The sequence below is a fragment of the Solanum verrucosum genome, unplaced genomic scaffold, assembly GCF_900185275.1.
Source record: "Solanum verrucosum unplaced genomic scaffold, falcon-dt-bn FXZP01000205.1, whole genome shotgun sequence".
In the NCBI taxonomy this organism is placed as follows: Eukaryota; Viridiplantae; Streptophyta; class Magnoliopsida; order Solanales; family Solanaceae; genus Solanum; species Solanum verrucosum.
Window position 1 is genome coordinate 3,228,636 of NW_026019950.1, and position 16,111 is coordinate 3,244,746.

A 16,111-nucleotide genomic window follows, 5' to 3' on the forward strand; every position below is an offset into this window, starting at 1 on the left:
AGGATGAACCTTGTATGGACTTAAGTAATAATCCTTCCCCAGGAGCTAGTTTTTGGTGTTGCAGTCTCATATCTTTACATGGTATACGAGTCATATCTATTTGGACTTCTGATACATACTTCAATTGGGATTGGGCTTGGGCTTGGGCTTGGCGTGTAAAGGCGAGTGTTAGAGTTCCACATCTGTTGGAGAATGAACTAATAGTCTGCTTATATGGACTTGAAGTGTCATATCCTTATATAAACCAAATTCACAAATTGACTAAACACACTTATACTCTTAAGCGGGATATAATTAATTTGAACAATATATATTATTTATTGTTTCTTAATGAGATGATTTATTATAGGTCCACATATATATCTAGTTCATTGATTGTTCAGCATAATCTACCGAATCACTTCAGAGATTTCCCTAATAAAGTTTTATACTATTAACACCAACTTGTTTTAGGGTAAAACATTTGTTATCTTCGTTAATAGACTCGAAAAAGAGAATAGAAAGAATTAAGGGCATGAGAAACGGCAACAGAGAAGAGGAACACAGTGGTCTATCAGCGAGTGTAGAAATGCCAGATGATATATTTATGGACATCATCTCCCGCTGTCCCTTGAGGTTTGTTGTTCAATGTAAAATTCTATCCAAGAATTTTAAAGGTAGGATATCTCATCCTGAATTTTCCAAAATATTGTTCCAATGCCAAAAAGTCACTTCTACACAACTCATCTATTTAGTACATGATGGGAGATTAATCAAACAATTCCCAAAAATCTCCTTTAACCCTATCACTCAATCTGTGATGACGTTATGTTTTGGCATAGAGATTTTGGGCTCATGTAATGGTCTGATTTTCTTTGAGTTTGAGAGAATTAGGTGTTACTGTGTTTTCAATCCCTTAACTGGAGAACATCAATTGATTCCATATCCGAATTCTCCTAGAAATGAGTTAAAAAAGACAGGCCTAGTGGTTGATTACCCTAATTCAGATCAATACAAATTGGTAACCATAAGTAACATTGTGGAAAATTCCAACTTGTTCTACAAATTTCACTTACTTTCATCAGAGCAATCTGGCCTGTGGCATGAAATCCAGCTGAGAACCAATAGTTTCATATCCTTACCTTACGGTAGTCCACCCGTTTATTGGCATGATTCTCTGTATTTTCTCAGAAGTGACGGTAGTGTTCTAGCTCTTGATACAAAGAAAGAAGAGGCTGTACTCATCGACCGTCCGGAGTTTATTGATCATTTTGTTCTTAGCTATGGCAAAATTTTGACTAGTAGGGATATGAGTGGTAGCGATATATGGCTAGGGAGGGCGAAAGATTTACTTACCCTTGTATGCATTTTCAGAAAGTACATTGTCATTGGCACTTATGACAGAACAAGCAGCTGTTGGAGGGTTTCCCACACTTTGGACAACTTTGTTTTAGGTCCGGATGGCAATATTATCGGCTTTCCAGTCTGGATTGACAGCAAGCAAGTGTCTTTTCTGGTACGACGTCCCCCAACACAGTATCATGATCTATACGAGTATGATACCAACATCAATGTGTACACAAATGTTGCAGTTCTGGACACAGTTGATTATCCCATGAATTGCTTCCACCCAACATTAGCTTGTGTCCATAAGACACCCTCCAATTATGTAACGACTGCTCAGCAGGCGTATATTGCTGAAAAGTTGGATAACATCAGAAGATTTATCATCGAAGGTACCAGTAAGTTTAACTTCAATTTTGTATTTTAGTTCTTGTGATGTCCTAAGTGAGATTCATGGTCAGGATTAGCCATTCCTTTCAAATTTATGTTTAAAACACCTCAACTGAGCCAATAGACATTTCCACAGAGATATTGTGTGCCTTCTTTGTTTGACTTCAGTGGCATTTTCTAATTTCTAGGTCTCCTTTTTTACTTTAAACAAATTTATATCATCTCTAATTCTTTTCAAATTTTGTATCTAACTATGTCCAGATACATCAGAAGAAGAAGCAGCAGCAGCAGGAGAAGGAAGAGGTTAAGAAGAAGAAACATTGTAATAGACTTGGCTTTCTGCCCTTCACTATCTTCAATCATGATTACTTTATTTTCAAACATGACATAATTTGTTCTTTCTGGGAGATTGAGGGCATAGTTGAATATTGTAATAGACATAATAGGCATGGTTTCCTATATGCATTTTGAATAAATGAATGATTTTATCATCGCCAGGGGAAAATGTTTGGCAAATCTGCCATTCAAAATTTTCTTTGTCAATCAAGCATCGTCATATGTGATGTTTTTATTTTGTTCCAGTTTTTTTTTAACAAGACTGGATTTTATGTTAGTTGAATTCTTACTTCACTTTCCTATGCTCAAAAAACAAAAGAATTATAGTTACTTAATACACCTTCAGGCTTACTTAGCTTGATATACTTTCATCGCAGTGATGAAATCCAACTGAGAAGCAATTTCTGCTTTTTATCCTTCAGTAGTCCACCTACTTATTGCTGTGATTCTCTTTATTGGCTCAGAAGTGATAAAAAGAGAGAAGATACTCATTGACAGTCCTGAGTTTAGTTCTTGCGATGTTCTAAATGAGACTTAAGGTCAGGATTAGCTTCTAATTCTTCTCTAGATGACCAAAGAGAAGATTCAGGGAGTAGTTAAAAACCGATTCTTTCTTTTCCATCCCACCACCCTATTAGGAGGATTAACAGTGTTCTCACAAATCGGTCTCAATTGTACACTCGAACCTACATACCAATTAATGGTGGAAATGTTCAATCACTTGAGCATGCCTAACTTGTTTGAATTTTCTTTTAGGGTTTCCCTATATGCATTTTGAATGTGAAAATAAACTTTTTTTTGGGGCAACTGCTGCATATTTCAAGTATTGATCATGATGCTCCAACTATGGGACAGGAATACCTCATGTGCGTTTAGAATCTGGAAGGAAAATCACAACCTTTTTGGAACATTGTCACCATGGCCATTTAATCCTGCCTTTATGATCCCCTTAAAGTCTGATAGAATTTTTCAGATTTATAAGTTCTAAGCTATAAGTCATAAGTTGAAAACCATATGCTTGAAGATAATTATTTTATTTTTATGTAATGGAAAATGGGTTATCCTGGAGATGATAAATTCTATTATATCCTTCCTAAGACATATAGTCTCTTCTTGTTAGACCCCTGATCTAAGTCACTCAGCTAAATGGCAGCATAGACATGGTTTTTAAAGCATGTTGACCTTGTCACTTACATAAGCCAAGGCAACAAACAGGCAAGGCTAAGTTGGCGACGGACGGTTGACAAAGCTAAGGTGTGCACAATGGCACCAAGGCTTGATTCCAAAGTGGCAAGTGAGGACCAAGGACTTGAGGGCAAGGCAACTTGGTGTGGACTTGACAAGATGAAGGCTAAACAATGTCATGTGGGCATGGCATTGGTATTCAAATAAAGGACAAGGACACACGACAAGCAAAGCTAAGGAAGCAACGCAAAGATCAACAGTGTTCTCACTAACCCTCCAAGTATTGATCATGATGCTCCAACTTTGGGACAAGAATACCTCATCTGTGTCTAGAATCACAACCTTTAAGGAACATTCTCACCATGACCATTTGATCTTGCCTTATGATCTCCTAAAACATCTGATTCTTTACATTCATGAATGAAACGTATTATCTGATGTAGACATTAAGAACTAATATCTGATGTTTCTAGACTAAATCCATTAAGTAACAAGAAATCTGACACTACCTTAGTTCTTCTGCATGCTGGACAGAATGTTACCATTCTTACCAAGTAGACAGAATTTAAACCATTTTAGATGAAATCCAATGCTTTCACTTGTAGCCTGTGGCCTCAACCTCCCCTTTGTAGAAATTGTTCTCTCATTAGTGTCAACTTACTGTAAACTTGTGTCACGGTCAATCTGTCTCTTGGGGATTCAGCTGAACATGCGACACCAATCTCAAGTATGCTAACCAAGCATTCCATCTCTTCTTTCTTGATACTGCCCCAGTATTCTTTGACGTTGGTTGCTTTACTCATCTCACCATGAAAAGTTGTTTTGTCTAGAATCTCCATAACTTTCTCTGGCAACGCTGTTTCGACAAAGTGGTGGGGACTAGAGCTTGCTTGGAACAAAGTGTCTGTGGGTCTTCTTCCAGTGAATATCTCCAATATGAGAATCCCAAAACTGTACATATCTCCTAAAGCGGAGACCTTATTTACCATGCCGTATTCTGCAACAAGCAAATTTAGCTTATAAATAAACAACTATTGTTTGAAGAAATTTCATATCACAGTTTTTGTTAACCTAGGAACACTACCTGGAGCTGCATAGCCAATGGTTCCCATAACTCCAAGTGAGCTAAACTGAGCTGTGAGATCTTCATCAAGAATGAGTCTCACCAAACCAAAATCACCCAAATGAGCTGTGAGATCTTCATCAAGAAGAATGTTCTGTGGTTTATATCACAGTGGATCATGGGTGTTTGGCACTCATGGTGAAGATAATGAAGTGCAGAGGCCACATATTATGGATATTCATTCTGTGAAGTATCATGCTTGAGGGAAGTACATGCTTCTTCCGTGTCTTTTGATAAACATAAGGTCGTAAATGCAGCTCTTGAATCCCACCAAAAAGCTCGGAGTTCCAGTTTAATACATCTGCACTCAAATTTGAAAATATTCCGGTGACATGAACCTCACCGTCTAGATTGTTAAAAGATAAGTTCAAGTAGAGTAAGGAAGTAAAACTTGCAATGAAGTGAGGAATTGGCCCTGATAGATTATTTTGGGAAAGATCCAAGGAGTGGAGATCCGGCAGATCTTCTAAATTGGGAATGGTCCCTTGGAGGGAGTTTCCCTTCAAATAGATCCCCCAAGGCCAAGCATTTTCCAAGAGTTCGTGGAATCATCCCCGAAAAATTGTTGTGAGAATAATCAAGATAAGTAAGATAACTTCAGTTACTAATATAGACCGGTAATGGACCAGTCAAAGAGTTATAAGATGCATAAATATTTGTGAGGGATGAGAGAGCAAAAAGTTGTGGTATAGTTCCTGTTAGGCTGTTTTCAGAAATACCCAATTTTAGCAGTTGGCTACAGTTTCCCAATGTTGAAGGTATGTTACCCTCTAACCTGTTTAGTCCCAAATAAAGATAGACGAGTTCAGTGAGGTTTCCTATTGAAGAAGGGATGACCCCTGTCAAGAGACTGTTACCCAAGTTGAGACCTCCCAAGTTTGTCAGTCTTCCAATAGAACCTGGAGTTCTACCTGTAAGATTGTTGTTACTCATCTCGAGTAGATGCAAATTCACCAGGTTTGAGATATCTCTGGGTATGCTTCCAGTAATTCTGTTTCCGTAGTAGAGTAGGCGTTGTAACTGACTAGAAAGGTTGACTGTTGAATGAGGTAATGTACCTACAAATTGGTTGTCTCCAAAATGGAGCATTTGTAGACTGCTGGCAGTTGGTTAGAGAAATTACAAAGTCAAGGTCATCATGCTTACCGTATCCAAGTTGGTTACTCCAAACGTTGAGCCACAAGAAAATCCGCAAGTTACCAAAACCCTTGGGTATATTTCAAGTGAAATTGTTTACAGGAAAATCAAGCTCTAGCAATTTTGAAGCATTGGCCAAAGAGGACGGTATGGAACCAATGAATTGACATTTCGCCAAGTAAAGTATTTGGAGATTAGGAAAGTAGTTGCCTAAACCGAATCTGAGATTACCAGAAAAGTTGTTAAAGGAAAGTGATATTAGTTCCAGGGATGACAAATTGTACAACGGAGGAGGGAACTCCCCGAATAAGCTATTTACTGACAATCCAAGAAGCCTCAACTTGGTCAATCAAGCTAAAGAAGCTGGCACTTGTCCCTCTAGATTTTTGTACGATAAATACAACTCTTCCAAAGATGTAAGATTTCCAATAGAACCTGGAAAGTGTCCTGTCAGGTTGTTATTTCTGATGTACAGTTTCACTAACTTCGTTAAAGATCCAACTTGGTTAGAAATTTTCCCCAGAAGAGTGTTGTGTTCCAGGACAAGGCAGTTGAGCTTAACACAATGTGATAGATTAATTTCCCTTGTTAGATAGTTTGAAACTCAAATTCAGGTTTTGAAGCCTTGACAGCCTGCTGAGTTGTTGAGGAATTTTGTTATGGAAGGCATTTTCTGCAAGGTCAAGAGAATTAAGAAAGAGAGGTTTCCAAGATTACCTGAGATCATACCTGCCAGCCTCGCCCTTTGAGATTCAAACGGATGACTCTTCCGTGTCTCAGGCCACATTTTACTCCAGTCCACTGATAGAAATGAACAGAATCGTTCTAAGAGGCGAAAACTCTTGCTGGATCCTCAGTTATTTGGGACTTGAATCCAAGTAATGCAAGTTTGTCAGTTTCATTGCCAAGAAAAGCAGCTGATGCAATATGTTGGAGAGAAAATGAGAATAGGAACACAAGAAACACAACATGTATAGCCAGAAAGGTGTGGAAGTTAAAACTCACTGTGAAAATTTCCATTCTGGAAAATGTCAAGAAGCAAAAGATGATACCTCTCAGAAATGTCGTTGTTGGTATTGGAGCACCAATACGTGATATAAGACGCATGATTATAAAACAAGCTGCCAATGACATCTCAACATACTACACCAAAAATGATCTTTAGAGGTAAATAATTAACGGCTTTCTTTGAAATCGGAGACTGTTCCAATTTCCTACTGAGAAAGGCAAGAGGAGGGAGAACTAGACGTATCTTGCTAGGCAAAGACAGGTTCGAATGGATAGCTTGCGTAATTGCCGCTAAATATATTTTTTCGGGACAATTACTAGTGACAATTACATTTTATCACTCTTTTTGAATGCCGCTAAAGCCTATAGATACATTACTAATGAAAATTAACTAATGTCGGTAAAAACTTTAGCCCTCTTTGTAAATGTGTATATTTATTACTGCTAAAATTTATTTTTGTTGTAGTGAATTTTTTTTATTTTTATAGCATTTTTCTTCAAGATTGTTTTGACATTGGTGCTTGATCCACCTAATCTTTTCTTTATAATATAAATTAAGAATTATCCAACTCATGAACTGGGATTGAAAAAGTCACGACCTTCTGATGCACGCAAGGTTAGGGGAGACTGGAGAGTTGCCTAACTAATCCTTTACTTAATCAAGACTTGGGTTAATGATAATGATATTTATAGAGTGGCTCCTTCTTAGAAGTTTCCTTCCATTTTGTCCATTGAGATACACCATACTATGTCTCCAGACTCTGCCAATCGGAAACCTAACACTGATGGAAACTTCTCTTGTGCTAGTGTTTGAAATATTACCAGAAAAAGGAAACATCCCTTTCAAATGCTCTTTTCTTCTCAGAAGAGCTCTTAGGGGCAAGCTCTCTATCAGAAATGTTATTTTTGGTATCGGAGAACCAATACATGGTATAAGAGGCACGATTAAAAAAAACAGGCTGCTAATGGCATATCAACAAAAAAATGATTTTGTTGGCATTTTTCTTAAAGATTGATTCTGACTTTGGTGCTTGATCCACCTAATCTTTTCTTTATAATATGGATTAAGAATTATTTAAACTATTCTTTTTCTTAATCAAGAGTTGGGCTGACTAACTAAATAAAATACCCTTGCTTGGTCTTCTTTACTCACATTAGTGCAGATGGATCCTTTCGTCTCCTTATATGAACTTCACAATCCTCCGATGACTAACAGAACACAATTTGTGTAAACATATATTGCAAAATTTGTATTGCTTTAACATAGTACTGAGATAGACATCAATGCCTACATCCTCTTCTCTATTCCTTTTTTTTTTCCAGGGGGATTAACAATAATTGTAGCTATGATTTGTCCGGAAACATAATATGTGGATGATGCATTAATGAATATATAAACATACACAAATAATATACTAGCAAAGAGTTTCTGCACCCACTTATATATATTGGGAATTAAGAAAACTAAACAACAATCATCCAAGGAAAGAATTAGAGCTAATTAATGCATTAAATATTTTGATGCATACTATATGTCTAGTAGTGTCCAATTCATTCTGCTGGTTATATCCTCTTAATTTATATTCTCCATACAAATTTGTTGTATCCTCAACCTCATCAGCTTGTTCATCACATACCTCATTGATGATCGAGTCTCGCTGGCTGTATATATTCGATATCAAGTCTAAGCAACATAGCGTTGATAATTCCCACAACATTTTGATCCTCTATGGCATGATCCTTTTTATGACGTGAAAATCCATCTGATTGGGGATACTTTCAACTATTTGGTCTTTGGTAGTCCACCTGTTTATTGGTGCAATTTTCTATGTTGTCTCATAAGAGACGGTAGTGTTCTAGCTTTATACAAAGAAAAAGAAAGAAGAGACTATACTAATTGACCTTCCTGAGTTTATTGATCTTCATGTGCCATCACTATCCATATATGCCAACACAATGGTCTACCATAGAAGCAAACACAATGATCGATAAACTCAAAACAGTCAACTAGTATATCCTCTACTCTCTTTGTATCAAAAGCTAGAACACTACTGTCACTTATGAAAATATAGAAAATTGCACCAATAAACAGGTGGACTATCAAAGACCAAATAGTTAAAAGTATCCCCAATCAGTTGGATCTCATGCCATAATTCAGATCGCTCTGATGAAAGTAAGTGAAATTTGTAGAACAGGTTGGAATTTTCAGCCTACATATTGATGGTTACCAATTTGTATTGATTTAAATTCAGGCAAAGAGATGATTTGATTAATAATGAATAGGGTATTTATACAAGAGGGAGGAACATGAGGATCATGAAAGAAATCATTACAATTATTGATTAAAATAAATGACAATATTTACGGTTATGAATAAGGATCAAGAAAGAAAATCCATACGGCCAATCAAAACAAATGACAATCTTTATGGTTATAAATAAGGATCAGGAGAGAAATCAATACAATCAATCAAAATAAATTACAATCTTTGAAGTTATGAATAAGCTAAAACATGGAAACTAAATCTTTATCATCATCATCTTACGAAAATGCCAATTAAAAATTAACGGACAATTCTACTCTTTACTATTAAAAAATTATTACTTATACCTCTTATTAAATAATAAATTATACTTATGAATTTAGGACTTTTGATTTCTGATAATCACTTTTTGTAACTGCATTCATGCTACAATTATTGTGTGCTCCTTTGAGCTTTCAGTACTATTGAACTCATCCAATGTCAATCTCTTCATATACTTTGCATTATTTATAAATTGCTTAACGTTATCGGTCATTTTAACTCGAGGTCAAACGGTGTACAACATATTGGTGATGCTTTAACTACAAGAATTAATGTTCTGTGGGTGTTTGACACTAATGGTAAAGATAATGAAGTGCAGAGGCCACATCTATTATGATATTCATTCTTTGAAGTATGGTCAAGCCATTCCTCCAAGTTCCCTTTTGGCATGAACTGAAAGACTAAAGCTTTAAACTCATTTCCATTGAAATCAGAACTTGAGCATACACTGATGCCTTATGTTTCTTAATGCTTGGCATTCTGCTAAGAAACTTTTTGAAGCACCTTCATGATGGAGTTTGAGTACCTTGACAGCAATGACCGTTCCATCAGAGGCAAAGGTTCCCTTGTAAACAGTTCCGAAACTGCCTGTTGAAGAAGGTTGCTTTTAGTTACTGCAATAACTTTTAGCAAAATAAGTTATTTAGTTTGAATAAAATTGAATTTTTAATTTTAGTTAGTTTGTTTATGTTGTTGAGATATTTTAGGTTGTTTTAAATTTCAAATTATGCAGATTATATTTTTATGTTGGCTATTTAAAGCCCCTCAATGCTTAATAAAATCATTGAAAGCTATTGAAAGTCATTTCAATCCATTGAGAGACATTTTCAATCTTTTTGTGCTGCCCCATTTTTTAAAAAACACCAACAGTGATATCAAGAGCTTCATTGATCTTAAGGGATTTGTGAAATCTTCCAAAGAACTACCATACATTTTTAAGCCGTAAGGCTACCTTTTTAACCCATTAGGGCTACCCATTTTAACCCATCAAGGCTACCTTTTCAACCGGTGCTTTGTTCAACACACAGACTTTTCTAAATCATTTTTTAACCAAAATAATGACAAGCAACAGTCTCTCTTTGAATGCCCCACAAATTTTCACAGACGAAAACTATCAAATTTGGTCTGTGAGAATAAAACCATATTTTGAAACATATGTGATATGTGAGGTTGTGAGGGAAGAAAAACCCTTACAAACTCTCTCTGTAAATCATACAAAAGTTCAGATTAAAGCACTTTCAAAAAAACTTCTACACAAGACAATGTCACTGCATGTGTTTTTGAAGAACAAAATCAAAATAAGGAAAAGAAAAACGAAGAAATTTTGCAAGTTCAAAAACAATGAAAAAAAATCCAGCATAACTATCAAAGCAAAAATTGAGGAGGAGCATTTTTTTTTCAATTGCAGTAACTAAAGCAAAGGAGGAGTGTTGAAGTTTGCTTTTACTTACTGCAATAACTTTTAGCAAAATAAGTTAGTTAGTTTGAATAAATTTGAATTTTGAATTTTAGTTAGTTTGTTTATATTGTTGAGATATTTTAGGTTGTTTTAAATTTCAAATTATGTAGAATATATTTTTATGTTGTCTATTTAAAACCCCTCAATGCTTAATAAAATCATTAAAAGCTATTGAAAGTTATTTCAATCCATTGAGAAACATTTTCAATCTTTTTGTGCTGACCCATTTTTAAAAAAAGAGGATAAACTACCTTATTAGACATACATACTACTATATATACTAATATTATCTTTACTTTTAAACAATTACATATATTACCACTTTTAGTATTTTATACCATATATTAATATATTATTTGAAAATACTATTAGATACCCACATCCCTTAAAACTATTATTGATTAATTATCTGCTTAAAAAACTCTTTCACTCCAAATCAACCACTATCTCTTAATTCTCCCCTCCCATGTTTATCACTCAATTATGTCTCCTCCTTTCTGATTCAAGAATTTCACCTTACAATTTCCTTTCAACAATAGTTAATCTACTCTCTTCTTCTCAAGATATCATCACCATAAATTCTCCTGAACCCAAATATCATTTTGTATTGCTCATTTATCATGAGTTCCAATCACAGTAACTGCTACAGAGAAAACTTTCAATTCATAGTGGGTCTTGATTGTTTGTTTCCGAAATAAATGGATCTTAGTTTTGATTATGTTATGCCACAGTGCAAAAGGATCAAAGGGAATATTGTAGAGAGTTTTTGTTTGCTGGTGTTCTTCTAAGACTTTCTTTGGTTACTGTGATATGGATGTGGTAGTACCAATATTACTTTGATATAGCCCTTGAAACATGTGTATCCATTAAGTAGTAATCTTAATTAAGATCCGAGTTGTATTTTTAGTAATGGGATATCTGAACATGTATATGTATCCACTATATATTAAATTTCGGATACATGATTTTTAACAACACAATGATATTAATGATACGACAGATACTCTACAGTCGTGATTTGTTCATAGATTCATGTGTTTCAACTACATTTCATATTTAGATACACATAATTAAATGTACATGCTTATTATGTATTCGAGATACATGTTTTTGGATATAACGTATGAAATTTAGATACACATAATTAGATATATATGCTTCTTCTTTTTGTATATTCCATATTTAGATACACATAATTAGATCTATATGTTTACCATGTATTTGAGATACATGTTTTTGGATATAACATATGCAATTGATACTTGATACATCAAATTCATACTAGATACATATAAAAGATACATGAAATTAATATATATATATATATATATATATATATATATATATATAGATAGATAGATAGATAGATAGATACATAAAATTAATACTAGATACGTATAACAAATACATGAAATTAATGCTAGATACTTCTATGATACATATGAATGTACTTGTATGACACTCATGTATCTAAATGTTTATTTTGTTGGATACATCATATATTGATAATAGATACATCAAATTAATGAATTTATTATTTTAAGAGTAATAATTTGAAATTAAACAAATTACATTACCAAGATATACATGTTTTTATCTTATATTAATAATATTAATGAATTTACTATTTCAAAGAATAATAAAATGAAATTAATTATCTATGTATTTTGAAAATCCTCAATTACTCCTCTAATTAAGGAAATAAGTTACAACCAATTAATTTAATTTAAATAAATAAATTTTGTATCTCAATTTTAAAATTCGACAGAGACATGCATCTCATGGATTTAGACTCATGTATCCTAATCATAAAATATGGTAGAGGAAGTAATATTTGAAACTATTGAGAATCTTAATAATTAAGACCTAAACTAGTGGGATTTATGCGATTTACCCTTTAAAAAACTCCAACACTGCCAGAGTAAAAAAAAAATCAGAAGAAAATCCACCAGTTGCAGTGTGGAGCTCTTCATACGAAATGTTAGGGTAGAAACGTGCAGATTTAAACCTATATTCAGGTGCTGATTGATCTTTCAAATTTCTTCTCCAATAAAGGAAAACTACTAACAAGGTCAAGATTGAAAATGAAGCAGCAAACACAATTGTCAAGATAAACTTGAGGGCAAGTTGTTGGCTACAGTTTCCCAACCCTGTCAAGAGATTGTTACCAAAGTTGAGATCTCCCAAGTTTGTCAGTCTTCCAATTGAATCTGGAATGCTACCTGTAAGATTATTGTTACTCAGCTCGAATAGATTCAAATTCACCAGGTTTGAGATCTCTTTGGGTATGCTTCCACTAATTCTGTTTCCGTAGAAGAGTAGGCTTTGTAACTGACTAGAAAGGTTGACTGTTGAATGAGGTAATGTACCTACAACTGGTTGTCTCTAAAATGGAGCATTTGTAGACTTCTGCAGTTGGTAAGAGAATTTACAAAGTCAAGGTCATCATGCTTACCGTGTCCAAATTGGTTACTCCAAACGTTGAGCCACAACAAATTCCGCAAGTTACCAAAACCCTTGGGTATATTTCCAGTGAAATTGTTTATAGGAAAATCAAGCTCTAGCGATTTTGAAGCATTGGCTAAAGAGGACGGTATGGAACCAATGAATTGACATTTCACCAAGTAAAGTATTTGGAGATTAGGAAGTAGTTGCCTAAATCAGATCTGAGATTACCAGAGAAGTTGTTAAAGGAAAGTGATATTAGTTCCAGGGATGATAAATTGTACAACGGAGGAGGGAACTCCCCGGATAAGCTATTTACTGACAATCCAGGAAGCCTCAACTTGGTCAATCGAGCTAAAGAAGCTGGCACTTGTCCCTCTAGATTGTTGTACGATAAGTACAACTCTTCTAAAGATGTAAGATTTCCAATAGAACCTGGAAAGAGTCCTGTCTGGTTGTTATTTCTGAGATACAGTTTCACTAACTTCGTTAAAGATCCAACTTGGTAAGGAATTTACCCCAGAAGAGTGTTGTGTTCCAGGACAAGGCTCTTGAGCTTAACACAATGTGATAGATTAACTGGAATTTCCCCTGTTAGATAGTTGAGACTCAAATTCAGGTTTTGAAGCCTTGACAGCTTGCTGAGTTGTTGAGGAAGGCATTTTCTGCAAAGAGAGGTTTCCAAGATGACCTGAGAACGTACCTACCAGCCTAAGCCCTTTGAGATTCAAATGGGTGACTCTTCCGTGTCTCAGGCGACATTTTACTCCAGTCCACTGACACAAATGAACAGAATCATTCGGCCAAGAGACGAAAACTCCTGATAGATCCTCAGTTATTTGGGACTTGAATCCAAGTAAGGCAAGTTTGTCAATTTCATTGCCAAGAAAAGCAGCTGATGCAGCATGTTGGAGAGAAAATATGAATATAAACACAAGAAACACAGATTATATATTGGAGTACCACTGCGTGGTATGAGATTCACAATTATATAACAAGCTTCCAATGACATTGACAAAAAAATATTTTGTTAGCAATTTTCTTCAAGATTGATTCTGACTGTGGTGCTTGATCCACCTAATCTTTTCTTTATAATATCCTCTACAACATGATCCATTTTATGACGTGAAATCCAACTGATAAGCAATACTTTCTACTCTATGTCCTTTAGTCACCTGTTTATTGGCGCAATTATTGGCTCATAAGTGATAGTAGTGTTCTAGCATTTGATACAAAGAAAGAAGAAGTTATACTAATTGACCATCCTGAATTTATTGATCTTCATGCTCCATCACTATCCATATATCACGACCATTCAAAATTTACCATAGAGGCAAACACAATGATCAATAAACTCAAAACAGTCAATTAGTATATCATCTACTCTCTTTGTATCAAAAGGTAGACTGTCACTTATGTGACAATATAAATAATTACACCAATTAATATGTGGACTACTAAAGACCAAATAGTTGGAATTCTCAACCAGGTTACTTATGGTTACCAATTTGTATTGATCTGCATTAGGGTAATCAACCACTAGGCCTGTTTTTTCTAACTCATTTCTAGGAGCATTCGGATATGGAATCAATTGACGCTCTCCAGTTAAGGGATTGAAAACACAGTAACACCTAATTCTCTCAAACTCAAAAGAGAATCAAACCATTACATGAGCCCAAAATCTCTACGTCAAAACATAATGTCGTCACAGATTGAATGATAGAGTTAAAGGATTTGGGAATTGTCAGATTAGTCTCCCATCATGTACTAAATAGATGAGTTGTGTAGAAGTGACTTTTTGGCATTGGAACAATGTTTTGGAAAATTCAGGATGAGATATCCTACCTTTGAAATTCTTGGATAGAAGTTAACATTGAACAACTTGAGCGTGGAGCGTGGAGCAGGAGCCCAAATGATAATGAACCTTGTATGGACTTAAGTAATAATCCTTCCCACATGAGCTATCTTTTGGTGTTGAAGTGTCATATCTTTACATGGTATCAGAGTCATGTCCATTGGACTCTTGATACACACTCCAATAGGGCTAAGGCTTGGGCTTGGGCGTGCAGGCGGGTGTTAAGAGTTCACATTGGTTGGGGAATTAACTAATAGTATGTTTATATGGACTTGAAGTGTCATATCCTAAAATAAACAAAATTAACGAATTGACTAAACACACTTATAATCTTAAGCGGGATATAATTAATTTGAACAATATATATTATTATTTGTTGTTTTGATTTCTTAATGAGTGATTTATGATAGGTCCACATATCTAGTTCATTGATTGTTCAGTAGAATCTACCGAATCACTTCGGAGATTTCCCTAATAAAGTTTTATACTATTTAACACCAACTTGTTTTAGGGTTAAACATTTGTTGTCTTCGTTAATAGACTCCAAAAAGAGAATAGAAAGAATTAAGGGCATTAGAAACAGCAACAGAGTAGAGGAACACAGTGGTCTATCAGCGACTGTAAAAATGCCGGATGATATAGTTATGTAGATCATCTCCCGCTGGCCCTTGAAGTTTGTTGTTCAATGCAAACTTCTATCCAAGAATTTCAAAGGTAGGATATATATCTCATCCTGAATTTTCCAAAACATTGATCCAACGCCAAAAAGTCACTTCTACTCAACTCATCTATTTAGTACATGATGCGAGATTAATCAACAATTCCCAAAAATCTCCTTTAACCCTATCACTCAATTTGTGACGATGTTATGTTTTGGCGTAGAGATTTTGGGCTCATGTAATGGTTTGATTCTCTTTTGAGTTAGAGAGAATTAGGTGTTATTGTGTTTTCAATCCCTTAACTGGAGAGCGTCAATTGATTCCATATCCGAATGCTCCTAGAAATGAGTTAGAAAAAACAGGCCTAGTGGTTGATTACCCTAATGCAGATCAATACCAATTGGTAACCATAAGTAAATGACCAAAGAGAAAATTCAGGAAGTAGTTAAAAAACGATTCTTTCTTTTCCATCCCACCACCCTATTAGGAAGATTAACGGTGTTCACTAATCGGTCTCCGGTGTACACTCGAACCTACATACCAATTAATGGTGGAGATGTTCAATCACTTGAGCATGCCTAACTTGTTTGAATTTTCTTTTTAGGGT

The 16,111-nt window shown here is 35.0% G+C and overlaps 1 protein-coding gene and 3 pseudogenes across 1 annotated transcript; 2 read left to right on the plus strand and 2 right to left on the minus strand.

The window, feature by feature from the left end:
- Window positions 1-514: 514 nt before the first annotated feature.
- On the plus strand, window positions 515-2,021 carry LOC125813895 (putative F-box protein At1g33530). The gene is made up of 2 exons (XM_049493372.1): window positions 515-1,721; window positions 1,975-2,021. The coding sequence occupies exons 1-2, from the start codon at window positions 515-517 to the stop codon at window positions 2,019-2,021; spliced, it is 1,254 nt and encodes a 417-aa protein (XP_049349329.1).
- Window positions 2,022-3,615: 1,594 nt separating this feature from the next.
- LOC125813894 (putative receptor-like protein kinase At3g47110) lies at window positions 3,616-8,220 on the minus strand (annotated as a pseudogene).
- A 1,296-nt stretch (window positions 8,221-9,516) lies between these two features.
- LOC125814036 (LRR receptor-like serine/threonine-protein kinase EFR) lies at window positions 9,517-13,752 on the minus strand (annotated as a pseudogene).
- Window positions 13,753-14,571: 819 nt separating this feature from the next.
- LOC125814037 (uncharacterized) lies at window positions 14,572-15,925 on the plus strand (annotated as a pseudogene).
- The last annotated feature ends 186 nt before the right edge of the window (window positions 15,926-16,111 follow it).